Consider the following 18,497-nt stretch of genomic DNA (forward strand, 5'->3'; position numbering starts at 1 on the left):
AACTAGTAGTGACAAACTGGCACAACGTTCCCTCTCCAACAGTAGAAAGACAATGGCAGATGTTATTGGTGAAAGTATCCATTTGTTCATTTAGCTCATATTCTAATGGCCTAAAACACCTCCAGTATTTCAGTGGTGGAACCCTACATATAATGCCCCTTTAAAACACTGTCTTTTGCATGACATTTAGAAGACTTCATTTTCAATAGAGGAATAAAATAAAAGCATAAGAAAACCATAAATATCAGACAACTGAACATCAGTCAGAGAGAGACTTCTTCCTGGAGAGCAGAAAGATGTCAGGGGGTACATGGGAAAAGTAGTCCTTTATACACAATCTATACACAGGCCTGGCTCTTGCCATGATTGATTGTTTTGCTGTCGTTTTCATGGCACAATCCATTTTCGCATAGGAGTAGACACCGCTGATATCTCCAGCCCTCCACACCTACAATGTACAGGTAGACTAGATTCAGACATGGAGATGAAAATACCCTGGTTTCATGGTTTCAACAACAGTCTCTCCACTGAGGATGAGAGATTTACATTTTAATACGAATAAGCCCCTCAACTGAGACCATGCACACACGCAAACGCACACACACACACACACACACACACACACACACACACACACACACACACACACACACACACACACACACACACACACACACACACACACACACACACACACACACACACACTACACAGTCCATGTATTTATGTATGTGGAATGATATAATGCAGGATGTCTCTCCAGTGGTTCCTGGTACTCAGTAGTAGTCAGTAGTAGTCATTAGTAGTAGTCGTCATCAATAGTAGTCTTTAGAAGTAGTCTTTAGTAGAAGTCATCAATAGTAGTCTTTAGTAGAAGTCATCAATAGTAGTCTTTAGAAGTAGTCTTTAGTGAAAGTCATCAATAGTAGTCTTTAGAAGTAGTCTTTAGTGAAAGTCATCAATAGTAGTCTTTAGAAGTAGTCTTTAGTAAAAGTCATCAATACTAGTCTTTAGAAGTAGTCTTTAGTAGAAGTCATCAATAGTAGTCTTTAGAAGTAGTCTTTAGTAAAAGTCATCAATACTAGTCTTTAGAAGTAGTCTTTAGTAAAAGTCATCAATACTAGTCTTTAGTAGAAGTCATCAATACTAGTCTTTAGAAGTAGTCTTTAGTAAAAGTCATCAATACTAGTCTTTAGAAGTAGTCTTTAGTAGAAGTCATCAATAGTAGTCTTTAGAAGTAGTCTTTAGTAGAAGTCATCAATAGTAGTCTTTAGAAGTAGTCTTTAGTAAAAGTCATCAATACTAGTCTTTAGTAGAAGTCATCAATACTAGTCTTTAGAAGTAGTCTTTAGTAGAAGTCATCAATACAGGTCTTTAGAAGTAGTCTTTAGTAGAAGTCATCAATAGTAGTCTTTAGAAGTAGTCTTTAGTGGAAGTCATCAATACTAGTCTTTAGAAGTAGTCTTTAGTAAAAGTCATCAATACTAGTCTTTAGAAGTAGTCTTTAGTAGAAGTCATCAATAGTAGTCTTTAGAAGTAGTCTTTAGTAAAAGTCATCAATACTAGTCTTTAGAAGTAGTCTTTAGTAGAAGTCATCAATACTAGTCTTTGGTAAAAGTCATCAATACTAGTCTTTAGTAAAAGTCATCAATACTAGTCTTTAGTAAAAGTCATCAATACTAGTCTTTAGAAGTAGTCTTTAGTAGAAGTCATCAATACTAGTCTTTAGTAGAAGTCATCAATACTAGTCTTTAGTAGAAGTCATCAATACTAGTCTTTAGTAGAAGTCATCAATACTAGTCTTTAGAAGTAGTCTTTAGTAGAAGTCATCGATAGTAGTCTTTAGAAGTAGTCTTTAGTAGTAGTCTTTAGTAGTAGTCTTTAGTAGTAGTCTTTAGTAGTAGTCTTCAGTAGTAGTCTTTAGTAGTAGTCTTCAGTAGTAGAGGACCAAACACAGTCCGGCAGCTAAGTGGGCAAGCCAGCGCCCTTCACATCATAGTTACTCTTACTTTTACAGGATTCTAACAGTACAATAGAAAACTTACACAAGGCTTTGGAGAGAAAGAAAGATGAGAGAGGGGAAGAGAAAGAAAGATGAGAAAGAAAGAAAGGAAGAGGGAGAGACAAAGAAAGAGAGAGGGAGAAAAAGAAAGATGATAAAGAGTAAATAAACACCAAGATTGCGGGATTGTTCTATCCCTTATGTACCCCATGTACAAAAGTCAAACCAAAGGTAATGACATTATACTCCCCCAGTTAGTGTCCATACAGTAGCTTCACTTTTCACTGCTTGTTGACCTTTGTTCTTCCATTGTGTTTTTACTGGTAATGATGTTGATGAATCCTGTTCATCATTATTGTTTCATCACTTCTATTCTTCATGTGTAGAAAAACACCTCGGTACCAGCTAGGCTCCTTCACAGTTTGTTCTAGTGCAATGAGTACACTCCCTCCCTCCCTCGCTGGGCTGGCCTGAGGGTTAGCTGCCATGGTGCTCTTTTAGCTCTTTTGTCTTCACCAGAATATTAGACCTGGAGAAAGATAGGAGGGAAAATACAGGTGGTTTTAACAAGCTAAGACTATGTCACTCATTGGGCTACATCACTGCCTCATTAGGTTACATCACTGACTCATTAGGTTACATCACTGACTCATTAGGTTACATCACTGACTCATTGGGCTACATCACTGACTCATTAGGTTACATCACTGACTCATTAGGTTACATCACTGACTCATTGGGCTACATCACTGACTCATTAGGTTACATCACTGACTCATTAGGTTACATCACTAACTCATTAGGTTACATCACTGACTCATTAGGTTACATCACAGACTCATTGGGCTACATCACCAACTCATTAGGCTACATCACCGACTCATTAGGCTACATCACCGACTCATTAGGCTACTGACTCATTAGATTACATCACTGACTCATTAGATTACATCACTGACTCATTAGGTTACATCACTGACTCATTATGTTACATCACTGATATCTGTCATACCTGAGTGCTTTCCATCTGTCCTTCTCCACCTGGTTCTCTGGGCTCTCACTCTCATAGGATGCCAGGTAGAGGCCTAGGGATGAAAGAAAGAAATATGATATGTGACTATAATGTTTAACTGTAATGTGTGATTAAATGTTTTTACTTCAAGACTCATGTTAGGTGAGACCGTGTCTTACCGTCCTCACTGAAGATGGGAGCAGTGTGGAGGTAGTGGAGGATGCTCCTGTCTGTCTCAAACGGACACTCTATCTGTTTCCACGTCATAAACTCTCCCACCTGGCGAGCCAATTCCACAAATTTCTGAAAACAAAATCAAAAAGCAGAGAGAGAGTAAGAGAGAGAGAGAGAGAGAGAGAGCAAGAGATTGATTTGGCAATGTAAAGACATTTACCATGCCAATAAAGCCATTTGAATTGAATTGAGAGAGTACAATCCACATTTGTATGTATCAGTATGAACTTTTCAGCCTTACCGCAAAATGCACATGGCCATTGGGCAGGCGGTTGGCACATCCCTCATTCAGGAAGTAGATGTCTTTGATCAGTAGGCTGAAGAAGGGAATCACAATCTAAGGAAAAGAGAGAGACAGAGTTAATGATGTGTGTCCTTGGTTTCAGTGCACGAGTAGGGGTCAGGTAAGGATAGTTACAAAGTGAATGATGGCCTGTACCTTCTCCCTGATGCTATTAGCAGTCTGGGACCTGTGGACGGCTCCCCTAAGTGCTGTTCTGTAGTTGTAGAAGTTTCCAGTAGGGTCCATCTGATGCTGTATGGTAAAATAAAATAGTATATTAGTCAATTGAAATAAAAATGTATTTGTCACATGCGCCGAATACAACAGGTGTAGTAGACCTTACCATGAAATGCTTACTTACAAGCCCTTAAAACTTCTTACGGCTGAGATCCCGTTAACGGGATCGATATGACAACAGCCAGTGAAAGTGCAGGGCGCCAAATTCAAAACAACAGAAATCTCATGATTTAAATTCCTCAGACATACAAGTATTTTACACCATTTTAAAGATACACTTCTTGTTAATCCCACCAGTGTCCGATTTGAAATAGGCTTTTCGGCGAAAGCACCACAAACAATTATGTTAGGTCAGCACCTATTCACAGAAAACACACAGCCATTATTCCAGCCAAAGAGAGGAGTCACAAACATCAGAAATAGAGATAAAATTAATCACTAACCTCTGATGATCTTCATCAGATGACACTCATAGGACTTCATGTTACACAATACATGTATGTTTTGTTCGATAAAGTTCATATTTATATCCAAAAGTCTCAGTTTACATTGGCGCATTATGTTCAGTAATGTTTTGCCTCCAAAACATCCGGTGATTTTGCAGAGAGCCACATCAATTTACAGAAATACTCATAATAAACATTGATAAAAGATACAAGTATTAAACATGGAACTTTAGATAAACTTCTCCTTAATGCAACCGCTGTGTCAGATTTAAAAAAAACTTTACGGAAAAAGCACACCATGCTATAATCTGAGTACAGCGCTCAGAGCCCAAATAAGCCATAAAGATATCTGCCATTTTTTGGAGTCAACAGAAGTCAGAAATAGCATTATAAATATTCACTTACCTTTGATGATCTTCATCAGAATGCACTCCCAGGAATCCCAGTTCGACAATAAATGTTTGTTTTGTTCGATATAGTCCATCATTTATGTCCAAATACCTTCATTTTGTTCGCGCGTTCAGTCCAGTAATCCACATTCATGACGCACAGGTCAGACGAAAAGTCAAACAATTCCATTACAGTTCGTAGAAACATGTCAAACGATGTATAGAATCAATCTTTAGGATGTTTTAAAAATAATTCTTCAATAATGTTTCAACTGGAGAATTCCTTTGTCTTCAGAAATGCGATGGAAAGCAGGTCACTCTCATGTGACCGCGCATGTTCAGCTCGTGCCAGACACCTGATTCAAAGAGCTCTCCTTCCCTCATTCTTCACAGTAGAAGCATCAAACAAGGTTTTAAAGACTGTTGGCATCTAGTGGAAGCCTTAGGAAGTGCAAAATGACCAATATCCCACTGTATATTGGATAGGCAAACCTACAAACCTCAGATTTCCCACTTCCTGGTTGGATTTTTTCTCAGGTTTTTGCCTGCCATATGAGTTCTGTTATACTCACAGACATCATTCAGACAGTTTTAGAAACTTCAGAGTGTTTTCTATCCAAATATATAATAATATGCATATCTTAGCCTCTGAGCCTGAGTAGCAGGCAGTTTACTCTGGGCACCTTTTCATCCAAGCTACTCAATACTGCCACCCAGCCATAAGAAGTTTTAATATTTACAAAAAAAATATTTACTAAATAAATTAAAGTAAAAAAAGACAATAAAATAACAATAATGAGGCTATATACAGGGGCTCTCATGAGGACCGCCACAGGAATGGAAGACCCAGAGTTACCTCTGCTGCAGAGGATACGTTCATTAGAGTTAACTGCACCTCAGAAGTTGCAGCCCAAATAAATGCTTCACAAAGTTCAAGTAACAGACACATCTCAACATCAACTGTTCAGAGGAGACTGCGTGAATCAGGCCTTCATGGTCGAATTGCTGCAAAGAAACCACTACTAAAGGACACCAATAATAAAATTAGACTTGCTTGGGCCAAGAAACATGAGCAACGGACCTTAGACCTGTGGAGTCCACATTTTTGATTTTTGGTTCCAACCGCTGTGTCTTTGTGAGATGCAGAGTAGGTGAACGGATGATCTCTGCATGTGTGGTTCCCACCGTGAAGTATGGATGAGGAGGTATGGTGTGGGGTTACTTTGCTGGTATTTAGAATTCAAGGCATACTTAACCAGCATGGCTACCACAGTATTCTGCAGCGATATGCCATCCCATCTGGTTTGCACTTAGTGGGACTATAATTTGTTTTTCAACAGGACAGTGCCCCAAAACACACCTTGAGATGGTTTGGGATGAGTTTAACAATTCATCCCAAACCAATGAAGAATGAACTTTAACAACTACTGTTTAATAATAATAACAACAATGAAATAATACAAATTCTAACAAGGTATCTAAGGCTGTGCTGGTTGGCTAGTCTTACCTCCAGGATGAAGAACTTGGCAGTCTTGGCTTTACCCCACGTCTTCTTCAACCGAGACACAGGACTCATATTCATACCAGCTAGAGGAGCAGACACAAGTCAAATATCGGTATTTTGCCAAATATCAGTATTTGGGTCATGTATGATGTACTCACAGATGATGGCCATGAGGGAGTTGAAATTGCCAATGTTGAAGCACTCTCTGGCCACGTCGATGAAGAACTCAATCACCTGGGCTCTCTGTTTCTTCTTAGCAGGCTGAGAGGAGATAGACACAGGATGCTAGTAGGATATAATGGATGTAAATGACATGCAAAATAATACAGTATTTTCCCAGGGCCCGTATCTAGGATCAGTTTTGCCTTTTAGATCATAATGAATAGGATTGTATGGAGAGGTTGGGATCTGATCCTAGATCATCACTCCTACTCTGAGACGCTGTGGATACAGGCCCTGGTCTGGGAAGAAAGTATCAATGCCTCACAATGGGTATAGGAGTGTAGTAATGTTACATGGCCAGCAGGTGACACTAAAGAACCATAAATGAATCATCAACCTCAGTGAGGGAAGACTGGCATAATATAATATATCATAATACATGCCATTTAGCAGACGTTTTTATCCAAAGGGACTTACAGTCATGCATGCATACATGCTTACGTATGGGTGGCCACGGGAATCAAACCCACAGTGCTTACATCACAAACACCATGCTCTACCAAATGAGCGGGACCAGAACGAAGAGAATAACGTGAAATAATTTACCATACAGATCTCAGTAGCTACCAGGTAGCACAGCCTGTTGAACCACCTGACGTAAGCCTCCAGGTTAGTGGTCTTCTTCTTCTGCTCACTGAAACACGGCTGCTGGGACACAAACACAGAATACTGCAAATCAGGACCAGAGAAGGCCTCTCTCTCTCTCTCTCTTTCTCTGTCTTGTCTCTCTGTCATTCTCTCTGTCTCCTCTTTGTATCTCTCTGTCTCTGTCTCTGTCTCTGTCTCTGTCTCTGTCTCTGTCTCTGTCTCTGTCTCTGTCTCTCTCTGTCTCTCTCTCTCTCTCTCTCTCTCTCTCTCTCTCTCTCTCTCTCTCTCTCTCTCTCTCTCTCTCTCTTTCTCACACTCTTACTTTCTCTTTTCAAAAAGTAAACACATGTTTTACAAAACGGTGTACTATAATGTTATTCCCACTGAACAAGTTTTGATATGCAGTATATTATACTATACCTGAGTGCTATCTAGTGGGTCTTTCTGAACAAAGGCTTGGACAAACTCCTCAGGACCGATATAACTGAGATGTTCCTGAAACAGAGAGAGCAGAGTAGAGCGACATGGCCGTGCATATTAACTAGATTAATCTCCGTAATAGAAGCCAAGCAATACAGGAAGTCATGAATCATTGAGAAATCTCACATTCCATTGAAGCAACAGCTGACCCCTGGTATGCACAGGCTAAGCAACGCATATCAAAAATACATAAACATAAGAAAACACACACACTATGTCACTGTTGTCATATCAACAAAGACAATGACCCACAGCTACAGTACATCTTCACCCACAGGTTGACCCAAACTCTGAAAGGAATGCAGCCAAGTGATGAGTGGTGTCTGTGTTTCACAAATCTGTCCCAACATTTAGCGGGAGCCCACAGTAAGCTGTGTGTGTGTGTGTGTGTGTGTGTGTGTGTGTGTGTGTGTGTGTGTGTGTGTGTGTGTGTGTGTGTGTGTGTGTGTGTGTGTGTGTGTGTGTGTGTGTGTGTGTGTGTGTGTGTGTGTGTGTGTGTGTGAAGCTGTCAGGTCACATATATCAACTGTGGATGTATTCCCTTAAAGGCACCAGGCAAACCACTGACTGAGAGGATGTCGCGCTTTTCAGACCAGAATACATGCTTACTCAGGCCTACGGAGGATGGCCCTTACACACACACACACACACACACACACACACACACACACACACACACACACACACACACACACACACACACACACACACACACACACACACACACACACACACACACACACACACACACACACACACACACACACACACACACACACACACACACACACACACAGCACTACCATCAGTAGAGTAGGAGCTCCTTTGTTACTCAGCCCTGTCTGTTTCTGTCTGTAGAGCACCTTTCAAAGTCTGTTACTCAGCTGCAGGCTAGAGCTAACAGAGGACCGTTCAAAGCCTGTTAATTAGCTGTAGGCTAGAGCTAACAGAGGACCATTTAAAGTCTATTACTCAGCTGTAGGCTAGAGCTAACATAGGACCATTCAAAGCCTGTTACTTAGCTGTAGGCTAGAGTTAACCTAGGACCATGCAAGGCTAATACAGCTGGTAATCAAGCAAATGTTAGAACTAAATATCCCCTGGGTTGTTTGGAAGATTTAGGTGCTCCATCTCTCTCTCTCTCTCTCTCTCTCTCTCTCTCTCTCTGTCTTGATTCTACATCTAGCTTAATCTCCACTTCATTTCTGTGTCTATTCCTTTCTTCCCTCTGCTTCCTCTCTCTCTTATTGTCATTTATCTCTCATCATCTTTCTCTGTCTTTGCCTGTTTGTCTTCCTCTTCCCTCCCCCTCTCTCCTCTTCTCATCATCTCTCCCTTCGATCACACCCTTATCTCATCCTCTTTCATCTCTCCTCTCTCTCCTTTAATTCCTTCCTCACATCCTTCCTACCACTCTTCTTACCAGTTCCACATGGGTGAGTTGCTGTGCCAGTGTGTATGGGTCGTTGCAGATAGACAGTATATCCTTCTGGATAGGTGGAGGCTTGGTCTTGAAGCCCACCAGCTTGTCTGAGATTGAGGAGACTGAGGAGGCATTCACTTTGACAATGCTCTCCTCTCCCTGGGCGATGGCTGCCAGCTTCTGGTTCAGCGTCTGCAAAACCTGGTTCAGTGTCTTCCAATACGCCTGGAAAGGACATATAGACTTTTGAATGATTAGACAACTAATAATAATCATGATCAACACCATCATCATCATTCTCACCCTCCCCATCATCATCAGCATCACCATCACAATCATCATAACGACCACTGTCAAACGCTCCCTAAAACACTTCAGCGAGTAGGCCTTTCTAATCGACCTGGCACGTGTATCCTGGAAGGATGTTGACCTCATCCCGTCAGTAGAGGATGCCTGGTTGCTCTTCAAAAGCACTATCCTCTCCATCTTATATAAGCATGCCCCATTCAAAAAATGTAGAACTAAGAACAGATATAGCCCTTGGTTCACCCCAGACTTGACTGCCCTTGACCAGCACAAAAACATCCTGCGGCGTTCTGCATTAGCATCGATATGCAACTTTTCAGGTAAGTCAGGAACCAATATACTCAGTCAGTTAGTCAGTTCAAACAGAAATTTGCTTCCTGTAGCACTAATTCCAAAAAGTTTTGGGACACTGTAAAGTCCATGGAGAATAAGAGCACTTCCTCCCAGCTGCCCACTGCACTGAGGATAGAAACAGAAACACCGATAAATCTACGATAATTTCAATAAGCATTTTTCCACGGCAACTTGCCCAAACCCCCCCCTGCTTCTCCTTCACCCAAATCCAGAAAGCTGATTTTCTGAAAGAACTGCAAAATCTGGATCCCTACAAATCAGCCGGGCTCGACAATCTGGACCCTCTCTAAAATTATCCGCAGAAATTGTTGCAACCCCTATTACTAGCCTATTCAACCTCTCTTTCGCATCGTCTGAGATCCCTAAAGATTGGAAAGTTGCCACGGTCATCCCCCTCTTCAAAGGGGGAGACACTCTAGACCCAAACTGTTATAGACCTATATCCATCCTGCCCTGCCTTTCTAAAATGTCCGAAAGCCACGTTAATAAACAGATCACCGACCATTTTGAATCCAACCGTACCTTCTCCACTATGCAATCTGGTTTCCGAGCTGGTCATGGGTGCACCTCAGCCACGCTCAAGGTCCTAAACGATATCATAAACGCCATCGATAAAAGACAGTGCTGTGCAGCAGTCTTCATCGACCTGGCCAAGGCTTTCGACTCTGTCAATCACCACATTCTTATCGGCAGACTCAATAGCCTTGGCTTCTGAAATGACTGCCTCGCCTGGTTCACCAACTACTTCTCAGATAGAGTTCAGTGTGTCAAATCGGAGGGCCTGTTGTCCGGACCTCTGGCAGTCTCTATGGGGGTGCCACAGGGTTCAATTCTCGGGCCGACTCTTTTCTCTGTATATATCAATGATGTCGCTCTTGCTGCTGGTGATTCTTTGATCCACCTCTACGCAGACGACACCATTCTGTATACATCTGGCCCTTCTTTGGACACTGTGCTAACAAACTCCCAAACAAGCTTCAACGCCATACAACACTCCTTCCGTGGCCTCCAACTGCTTTTAAATGCTAGTAAAACTAAGTGCATGCTCTTCAACCGATTGCTGCCCGCACCGTCCCGCCCGACTAGCATCACTACTCTGGACGGTTCTGACCTAGAATATGTAGACAAATACTACAAATACCTAGGGGTCTGGTTAAACTGTAAACTCTCCTTCCAGACTCATATTAAGCATCTCCAATCCAAAATGAAATATAGAATCGGCTTCCAATTTCGCAACAAAGCATCCTTCACTCATGCTGCCAATCATACCCTCGTAAAACTGACTATCCTACCGATCCTTGACTTCGGCGATGTCATTTACAAAATAGCCCCCAACACTCAATTCAGCAAACTGGATGTAGTCTATCACAGTGTCATCCGTTTTGTCACCAAAGCCCCATATACTACCCACCACTGCGACCTGTATCCTCTCGTTGGCTGGCCCTCACTACATATCCATCACCAAACCCACTGGCTCCAGGTCATCTATAAGTCTTTGCTAGGTAAAGCCCCTCCTTATCTCAGCTCACTGGTCACCATAGCAACACCCACCCGTAGCACGCGCTCCAGCAGGTATATTTCACTGGCCAGCCACAAAGCCAACACTTCCTTTGGCCGCCTTTCCTTCCAGTCCTCTGCTGCCAATGACTGGAACAAATTGCAAAAATCTCTGAAGCTGGAGTCTATATCTCCCTCACTAACTTTAAGCATCAGCTGTCAGAGCAGCTTACTGATCACTGCACCTGTACACAGTCAATCTGTAAACAGCACACCTGACTACCTCATCCCCATATTATTACTTACCCTCTTGCTCTTTTGCACCCCAGTATCTCTACTTGCCCATCCTTATCTGCACATATATATCACTCCAGTATTAATGCCAAATTGTAATTATTTTTGCCTCTAGTGCATAGTTATTGCCTACCTCTCTACTCTTCTACACTTGCACACACTGTACATAGATTTTTCTATTTTTCTTTTATTTTGTGTTATTGACTGTACGTTTGTTTATGTGTAACTCTGTGTTGTTGTTTTTGTTGCACTGCTTTGCTTTATCTTGGCCAGGTCACAGTTGTAAATGAGAACTTGTTCTCAACTGGCCTACCTGGTTAAATAAAGCTGAAATTAAATAAATAAAAAATCATCATTATCACCATCATCATCATCATCATCATCATCATCATCATCATCATCATCATCATCATCATCATCATCATCATCACAATCATCATCATCACCGCAATCATCATTATCATCACCATCACAATCATCACCCCCAAAATCATCACAATCAACATCATAATCATCACCCTCATCATCTCTCCAGACTACATCCCTCTCCTTCACAGTTTACATCCCTCTTTCACACCATCGTGCGCGTGCCAGCATGTGTCCCTTTTCATCTGTGTGTGTGAGTGTGTGTTGTGTTCCCCCCAGTGTGTGTGTGTGTGTGTGTCCCTCCCCCGCTGAGCTGTGTGGCTGTAAGGCTGGTGGTTGGGGCCGGCAGGTCGAGTCTCAGTAAATCACCCATAGTGTAAATGACCTGAAGCCAGAACACTGCCTGGGCCCTGCTCTGCAACCACAAATAGCTGCAAATTCATCACCATTACCCTCCTCTTGCTCTCTCTCCATCCCTCTTCTTCCTTCTTCGCATCCACCCCCTTTCATCCTACTCCACTTCCCCTCCCTGCTCTTCCTCCCCTCCCTGCTCTCCATCTTCCATCCCCATGCCACCCTCATCCTTCATCATCATCCATTTCTTTATCTCTCTGTCCTTGAGGCTGCAGAGCCAATGCAAGAACCCCTCCCCTCATCGCTTTTTCTATTCTCTCTCTCTCTCTCTCTCTCTCTCTCTCTCTCTCTCTCTCTCTCTCTCTCTCTCTCTCTCTCTCTCTCTCTCTCTCTCTCTCTCTCTCTCTCTCTCTCTCTCTCTCTCTCTCTCTCTCTCTCTCCAATTCAATTTCAGGGCTTTATTGGCATGGGAAACATATGTTAACATTGCAAGTGAAGTGAAGTAGATAATTCACAGTAAACATTACACTCACAGAAGTTCCAAAATAATAAAGACATTTCAAATGTCATATGTCTATATACTGTGTTGTAACGATGTGCACTCGCTCTCTGTCTGTCTCTCTCTCTCTCCCCCCCTCTCTCTCTGTCTCTCCCCCCTTCTCTCCTCCTCTCTCTCCCCTCCCCCTCTCTCTCTTTCTCTCTCTCTGTCTGTCTGTCTCTCCTCTCTCTGTCTGTCTCTCTCTCTCCCCCTCTCTCTCTGTCTGTCTCTCCCCCCTTCTCCCCCCTCTCTCTCTCTCTCTCTCTCTCTCTCTCTCTCTCTCTCTCTCTCTCTCTCTCTCTCTCTCTCTCTCTCTCTCTCTCTCTCTCAATTTCACTTTAAGGGCTTTATTGGAATGGGAAACAATTGTTAACATTCCCAAAGCAAGTGAAGAATCACTTTCTTTTAGGTGGTTGTAGAATTTAACGGCTCTTTTCTGGATTTTGATAATTTTGTGGGCAGTGTGCACATAGCTTGTCTTCTCTTGAGAGCCAGGTCTGCCTACGGCGACCTTTCTCAATAGCAAGACTATGCTCACCGAGTCTGTACATAGTCAAAGATTTCCTTAATTTTGGGTCAGGTATTCTATGACTGCGTACTCTCTGTTTAGAGCCAAATAGCATTCTAGTTTGCAATTTTTTTTTGTTAATTCTGTCAAGTAATTATCTTTATGTTTTCTCTTGATTTGGTTGGGTCTAATTGTGTTACTGTCGTGGGGCTCTGTGGGGTCTGTTTGTGAACAGAGCCCCAGGACCAGCTTTCTTAGGGGACTCTTCTCCAGGTTCATCTCTCTGTAGGTGATGGCTTGTTCATGGCTTGTTTGGGAATCACTTCCTTTTAGGTGGTTGTAGAATTTAACGGCTCTATTCTGGATTTGGTTAATTAGCGGGTATCGGCCTAATTCTGCTCTGCATGCATTATTTGGTGTTTTACGTTGTACACAGAGGATATTTTTGCAGAATTCTGCATGCAGAGTCTCAATTTGGTGTTTGTTCCATTTTGTGAATTTTGGGTTGGTGAGTAGACCCCAGACCTCACAATGGGTTCTATAACTGATTCAAGTATTTTTAGTGTATAGTGTTAGTGATTCGTCATAGTGAAGGCGTAGATCCAGGTTCTCTGGGTCTTTCTCTTTCTGGTTGGATTGGTTAATCATTTTATTTCTTAGGTTTTTGCATTCTTCATCAAACCAATTGTCATTGTTGTTTATTTTCTTATAGGGGTGTCAGTGGGCTGACTGTGAACGCTCTGAGAGACTCTGGGTTGAGGTCAGTGATAAAGTAATCTACAGTACTACTGACAAGGGATGAGCTGTAGGTGTACCTACCATAGGAGTCCCCTCGAAGCCTACCATTGACTATGTACAGACCCAGCGTGCGACAGAGCTGCAGGAGTTGGGACCCATCTCTCTCTCTCTCTCTCTCTCTTCTCTCTCCATCCTCTCGCTCGCTCTCTCTTTCCTCTCTCACTCTCTCTCTCCTTCCTCTTTCTCCCTCTCTCTCTTCTCTCTCTTTTTCTTTCCTTCTATCTTTCTCTTCTCTCGCCCTCCTCTCTCTCTCTCTCTCTCTCTCTCTCTCTCTCTCTCTTCTCTCTCCGTCCTCTCGCTCGCTCGCTCTCTCCCTCCTCTCTAGCTCTTTCGCCCTCTCTTCTCTCTCCCTCCTCTCTCTCTCTCTCTCTCTCTCTCTCTCTCTCTCTCTCTCTCTCATTCTTTCTCTACTCTTTTCTCTCTCCCTATCCCACTCTCTCCTGTAATGCAGTAGAACAGGAATGCATAACATTGCACTGTTTTGTACATTCAGAGTGCCACACCCCTTCACCCGACTGAGTCTCCTTTCTGAGAGTATGGAGGGTAGCCTCTCATACTTCCTCCCTCCCTCCCTCCCTCCCTCCCTCCCTCCCTCCCTCCCTCCCTCCCTCCCTCCCTCCCTCCCTCCCTCCCTCCCTCCCTCCCTCTCTCTCACCTCATCACAGGGTGCTATCCTGTGGATGATATCTTTGAAAAGGCCCACCATCTTCTCCTCTCTGAAGTCTGTGGGGAATGTCTCTGTCCACTCAGTCAGCAGCTGCAGGATCTTGGGACCAAACTTCCTCACTTTAGCCTGTGAGGAGACACAGTCAGAGTCACTGGGATGGAAAGTTTGGGTTTGTGTGTGTGTGTGTGTGTGTGTGTGTGTGTGTGTGTGTGTGTGTGTGTGTGTGTGTGTGTGTGTGTGTGTGTGTGTGTGTGTGTGTGTGTGTGTGTGTGTGTGTGTGTAAGCAGTGCTGACCGTGTCCAGTGGACTGCTGTTGTCCAACTGCTGTTGTTTGATGCAGGTGTCACAGAGTCTGGCCAGCAGCTCAGGGGGAGAGATGAACAGACGAGCACTCAGCAGGAACGTAAACACATAGGCTTTCTGTGGAGGGAAACAATGGGTTAAACACATAGGCTTTCTGTGGAGGGAAACAATGGGTTAAACACATAGGCTTTCTGTGGAGGGAAACAATGGGTTAAACACATAGGCTTTCTGTGGAGGGAAACAATGGGTTAAACACATAGGCTTTCTGAGGAGGGAAACAATGGGTTAAACACATAGGCTTTCTGTGGAGGGAAACAATGGGTTAAACACATAGGCTTTCTGTGGAGGGACACAATGGGTTAAACACATAGGCTTTCTGTGGAGGGACACAATGGGTTAAACACATAGGCTTTCTGTGGAGGGACACAATGGGTTAAACACATAGGCTTTCTGTGGAGGGACACAATGGGTTAAACACATAGGCTTTCTCTGGAGGGAAACAATGGGTTAAACACATAGGCTTTCTGTGGAGGGACACAATGGGTTAAACACAGGCTTTCTGAGGAGGGAAACAATGGGTTAAACACATAGGCTTTCTGTGGAGGGACACAATGGGTTAAACACATAGGCTTTCTGTGGAGGGACACAATGGGTTAAACACATAGGCTTTCTCTGGAGGGAAACAATGGGTTAAACACATAGGCTTTCTGTGGAGGGACACAATGGGTTAAACACATAGGCTTTCTGTGGAGGGACACAATGGGTTAAACACATAGGCTTTCTGTGGAGGGAAACAATGGGTTAAACACATAGGCTTTCTGTGGAGGGAAACAATGGGTTAAACACAGGCTTTCTGTGGAGGGACACAATGGGTTAAACACATAGGCTTTCTGTGGAGGGACACAATGGGTTAAACACATAGGCTTTCTGTGGAGGGACACAATGGGTTAAACACATAGGCTTTCTGTGGAGGGACACAATGGGTTAAACACATAGGCTTTCTGTGGAGGGAAACAATGGGTTAAACACATAGGCTTTCTCTGGAGGGAAACAATGGGTTAAACACATCCAGTATTTCCATTTTCATTAACATTATATTCCTACTACTATTTCTACTTCTGAGGCTGGGGCCACTACAACCAGGGTGGTGTTTACCTCTGGGTAGTAGTCTGCGGTGGGCACCAGGTGCTGGATGAGAGTGTCCAGAGAGGCGGAGGTAATGGGGGGTCCGTCGGCCACGCAAGCCCCAGGTCCTCTGGCCTCCTGGGGGCCTTCCTCCTCCTCAGGGTCAGCCTCAGAGCAGGTGGAGGCCAGGTGGGGGCTGAAGCCACTGGGGGTGAACATGGTGCCTGCTGCTGGGAACACAGTCTGGGGCATTCCTCTCCTGGCTGGGATGGACAGACAGAGAGATACATTCAGCAGGCTAGCTGTTTACCCTCTCAGAGCATTATCTCTAGTTCAGTCTCCACTACACACTCATTCCATCCCAGTGACTTTACAACCTGCCAGCCAAAGCCTCCGTTGTTGGGGGAAATGGAATATCCCCCCAACCCCCAGCAGGCCGTCTCCAAGGACGATGCAATACAAGAGGGGAAATGTGTGTCATACTGTCGCCGTCGAGACCTTTGCCGTAAGAAAGTGTTCCGTTTCCTCTCTCCCTAACCCTCATCTCTCTCTCCAACCCTCATCTCTCTCTCTACCCCTCATCTCTCTCTCTCTACCCCTCAACTTTCTCTCTCTGTACCCTCCTCCCCCTCTCTCTACCCCTCATCTCTCTCTCTCTGTACCCTCATCCCTCTCTCTACCCCTCATCCCTCTCTCTACCCCTCATCCCTCTCTCTACCCTCCTCCCTCTCTCTACCCCTCATCCCTCTCTCTACCCCTCATCACTCTCTCTACCCCTCATCACTCTCTCTACCCCTCATCCCTCTCTCTACCCCTCATCCCTCTCTCTACCCCTCCTCCCTCTCTCTACCCCTCATCCCTCTCTCTCTACCCTCATCCCTCTCTCTACCCCTCATCTCTCTCTCTACCCCCCATCCCTCTCTCTACCCCTCATCCCTCTCTCTACCCCTCATCTGGCTCTCAAGACATCACTCTCTATTTTTTTGTTTTTTGCCCAAAGTCGACCTTTAAAGTAACTGCTCAGTGTTTCCAGAGTTCTATGAAATATGACCTTAATTAATTCCATTATGATTGAAATTGTAATTAAGTATGTTAAAAGGCAATGTCTTTGTGTGGGTGTACCCCAACAACAGAATGTTGTGGGCGTATATCGGTCATTAAAAATATTAATGCTGATTGGCCAGCTCATCCTCCTCAGGAGGATGACATCATCCTGTATGAGGAAATAGCAAGCATTTTTTAAATGGTCTATTTGAGATACTAGTTTGAGGTGTTTTAGAAATAATAAAACATCTCCATGCTTTTAGAAATAATAAAACATCTCCATGCTTTTAGAAATAATAAAACATCTCCATGCTTTGGCCACAAATACGAGTATAGGATGAGTAAACTAAATTATTTGGGTGTGAGTCCACAGAATATAAACTTTATGAAGTGAGACTTTCAATGGACAGTTACTTTAAAACGGAAACATTTTCTCTCAGCCTCAGGGCAAAACGTGTAGAGTAGCAGGAATTTAGCTTTAAATCTGCAAAAAAAAATATAAGACTTATGACAAAATGACTTATGACAAAATAGCATTATAAAAGTGAAATTGTTTCTCTCTGCTCCATGGCAAAATGTGTTGAAATGCAGGAAGTTGCAAATCTGTTTTCCCTAAAAACTACATTTGTTATACTTTTTTAGGGGGTTGGGGATGGACCTTCCACTTAAACTGTGTTTTCAAAATACCCTTCCATATACAACTTAACATACCTCTTGAGAGGCATAATAGATGTCAAACTGTGTAGAATTGCAGGAAATTTGTTGTACCTCCGGACCCCGTCTACAACACCTAAGAGGTGAGATGTCAAGCCAACGTAGCAATGTGAGATTGTGACGCTTCTCAAGTTTCCTCTCCAAGACTTCCTCTTCCCTTTGTTTCTTTGCCCATATTACACACACACACACACACACACACACACACACACACACACACACACACACACACACACACACACACACACACACACACACACACACACACACACACACACACACACACACACACACACACACACACACACACACAGTGTGCGGGAAGGGGAAGCGGGAGAGGGTGGCTGTCACTCTACTCTGCCTGCATCATCTCTGATAAAAGGTTCTTTAAAGCAGCTGACATTTCCTTGTCTTTGTCTTTGGTTGAAAGGCAGAGGTCATGGTAATCAGCAGTTCAGTGTGTTCAGACTGTGACACAGTGACATAAATAACAGCATCCATTGAGGGGAGAAAGGAGGTATTTAGGCCAGCAGTCAACACCCTGCTCCTTTCATTAAGCTGTCACAGTCCACCTGTCTGGAACCTGACAACATTCTAGTCTTCTGACGTAACTCTCCTCCTCTGACAGGGTGCATCTATTTCACAGCATGTACATGTATAGGCACACACACACACACACACACACACACACACACACACACACACACACACACACACACACACACACACACACACACACACACACACACACATGCACACACGCACACACACACACACACACACACACGTGCACACCCACACAGGCAGGC

General features: G+C 43.5%; 1 protein-coding gene across 1 annotated transcript in view; it reads right to left on the reverse strand.

Moving 5' to 3' along the window:
• Nucleotides 1-720: 720 nt before the first annotated feature.
• Nucleotides 721-18,497, reverse strand: part of LOC120062094 (ras-GEF domain-containing family member 1C-like) — a 37,633-nt gene continuing 19,856 nt past the window's right edge. Inside the window, exons 2-14 of the mRNA XM_039011902.1 lie at nucleotides 15,961-16,193; nucleotides 14,797-14,922; nucleotides 14,491-14,628; nucleotides 8,821-9,045; nucleotides 7,338-7,412; nucleotides 6,876-6,974; nucleotides 6,266-6,368; nucleotides 6,111-6,190; nucleotides 3,688-3,783; nucleotides 3,490-3,585; nucleotides 3,194-3,317; nucleotides 3,015-3,087; nucleotides 721-2,531 (exon numbers count right to left, since the gene is read on the reverse strand). Of these exons, the coding sequence (XP_038867830.1) occupies nucleotides 2,480-2,531; nucleotides 3,015-3,087; nucleotides 3,194-3,317; nucleotides 3,490-3,585; nucleotides 3,688-3,783; nucleotides 6,111-6,190; nucleotides 6,266-6,368; nucleotides 6,876-6,974; nucleotides 7,338-7,412; nucleotides 8,821-9,045; nucleotides 14,491-14,628; nucleotides 14,797-14,922; nucleotides 15,961-16,182 (1,509 nt within the window). The 5' untranslated portion in view covers nucleotides 16,183-16,193 and the 3' untranslated portion in view covers nucleotides 721-2,479. The remainder of the gene's footprint in view (nucleotides 2,532-3,014; nucleotides 3,088-3,193; nucleotides 3,318-3,489; nucleotides 3,586-3,687; nucleotides 3,784-6,110; nucleotides 6,191-6,265; nucleotides 6,369-6,875; nucleotides 6,975-7,337; nucleotides 7,413-8,820; nucleotides 9,046-14,490; nucleotides 14,629-14,796; nucleotides 14,923-15,960; nucleotides 16,194-18,497) is intronic.

The sequence above is a fragment of the Salvelinus namaycush genome, chromosome 17, assembly GCF_016432855.1.
Source record: "Salvelinus namaycush isolate Seneca chromosome 17, SaNama_1.0, whole genome shotgun sequence".
In the NCBI taxonomy this organism is placed as follows: Eukaryota; Metazoa; Chordata; class Actinopteri; order Salmoniformes; family Salmonidae; genus Salvelinus; species Salvelinus namaycush.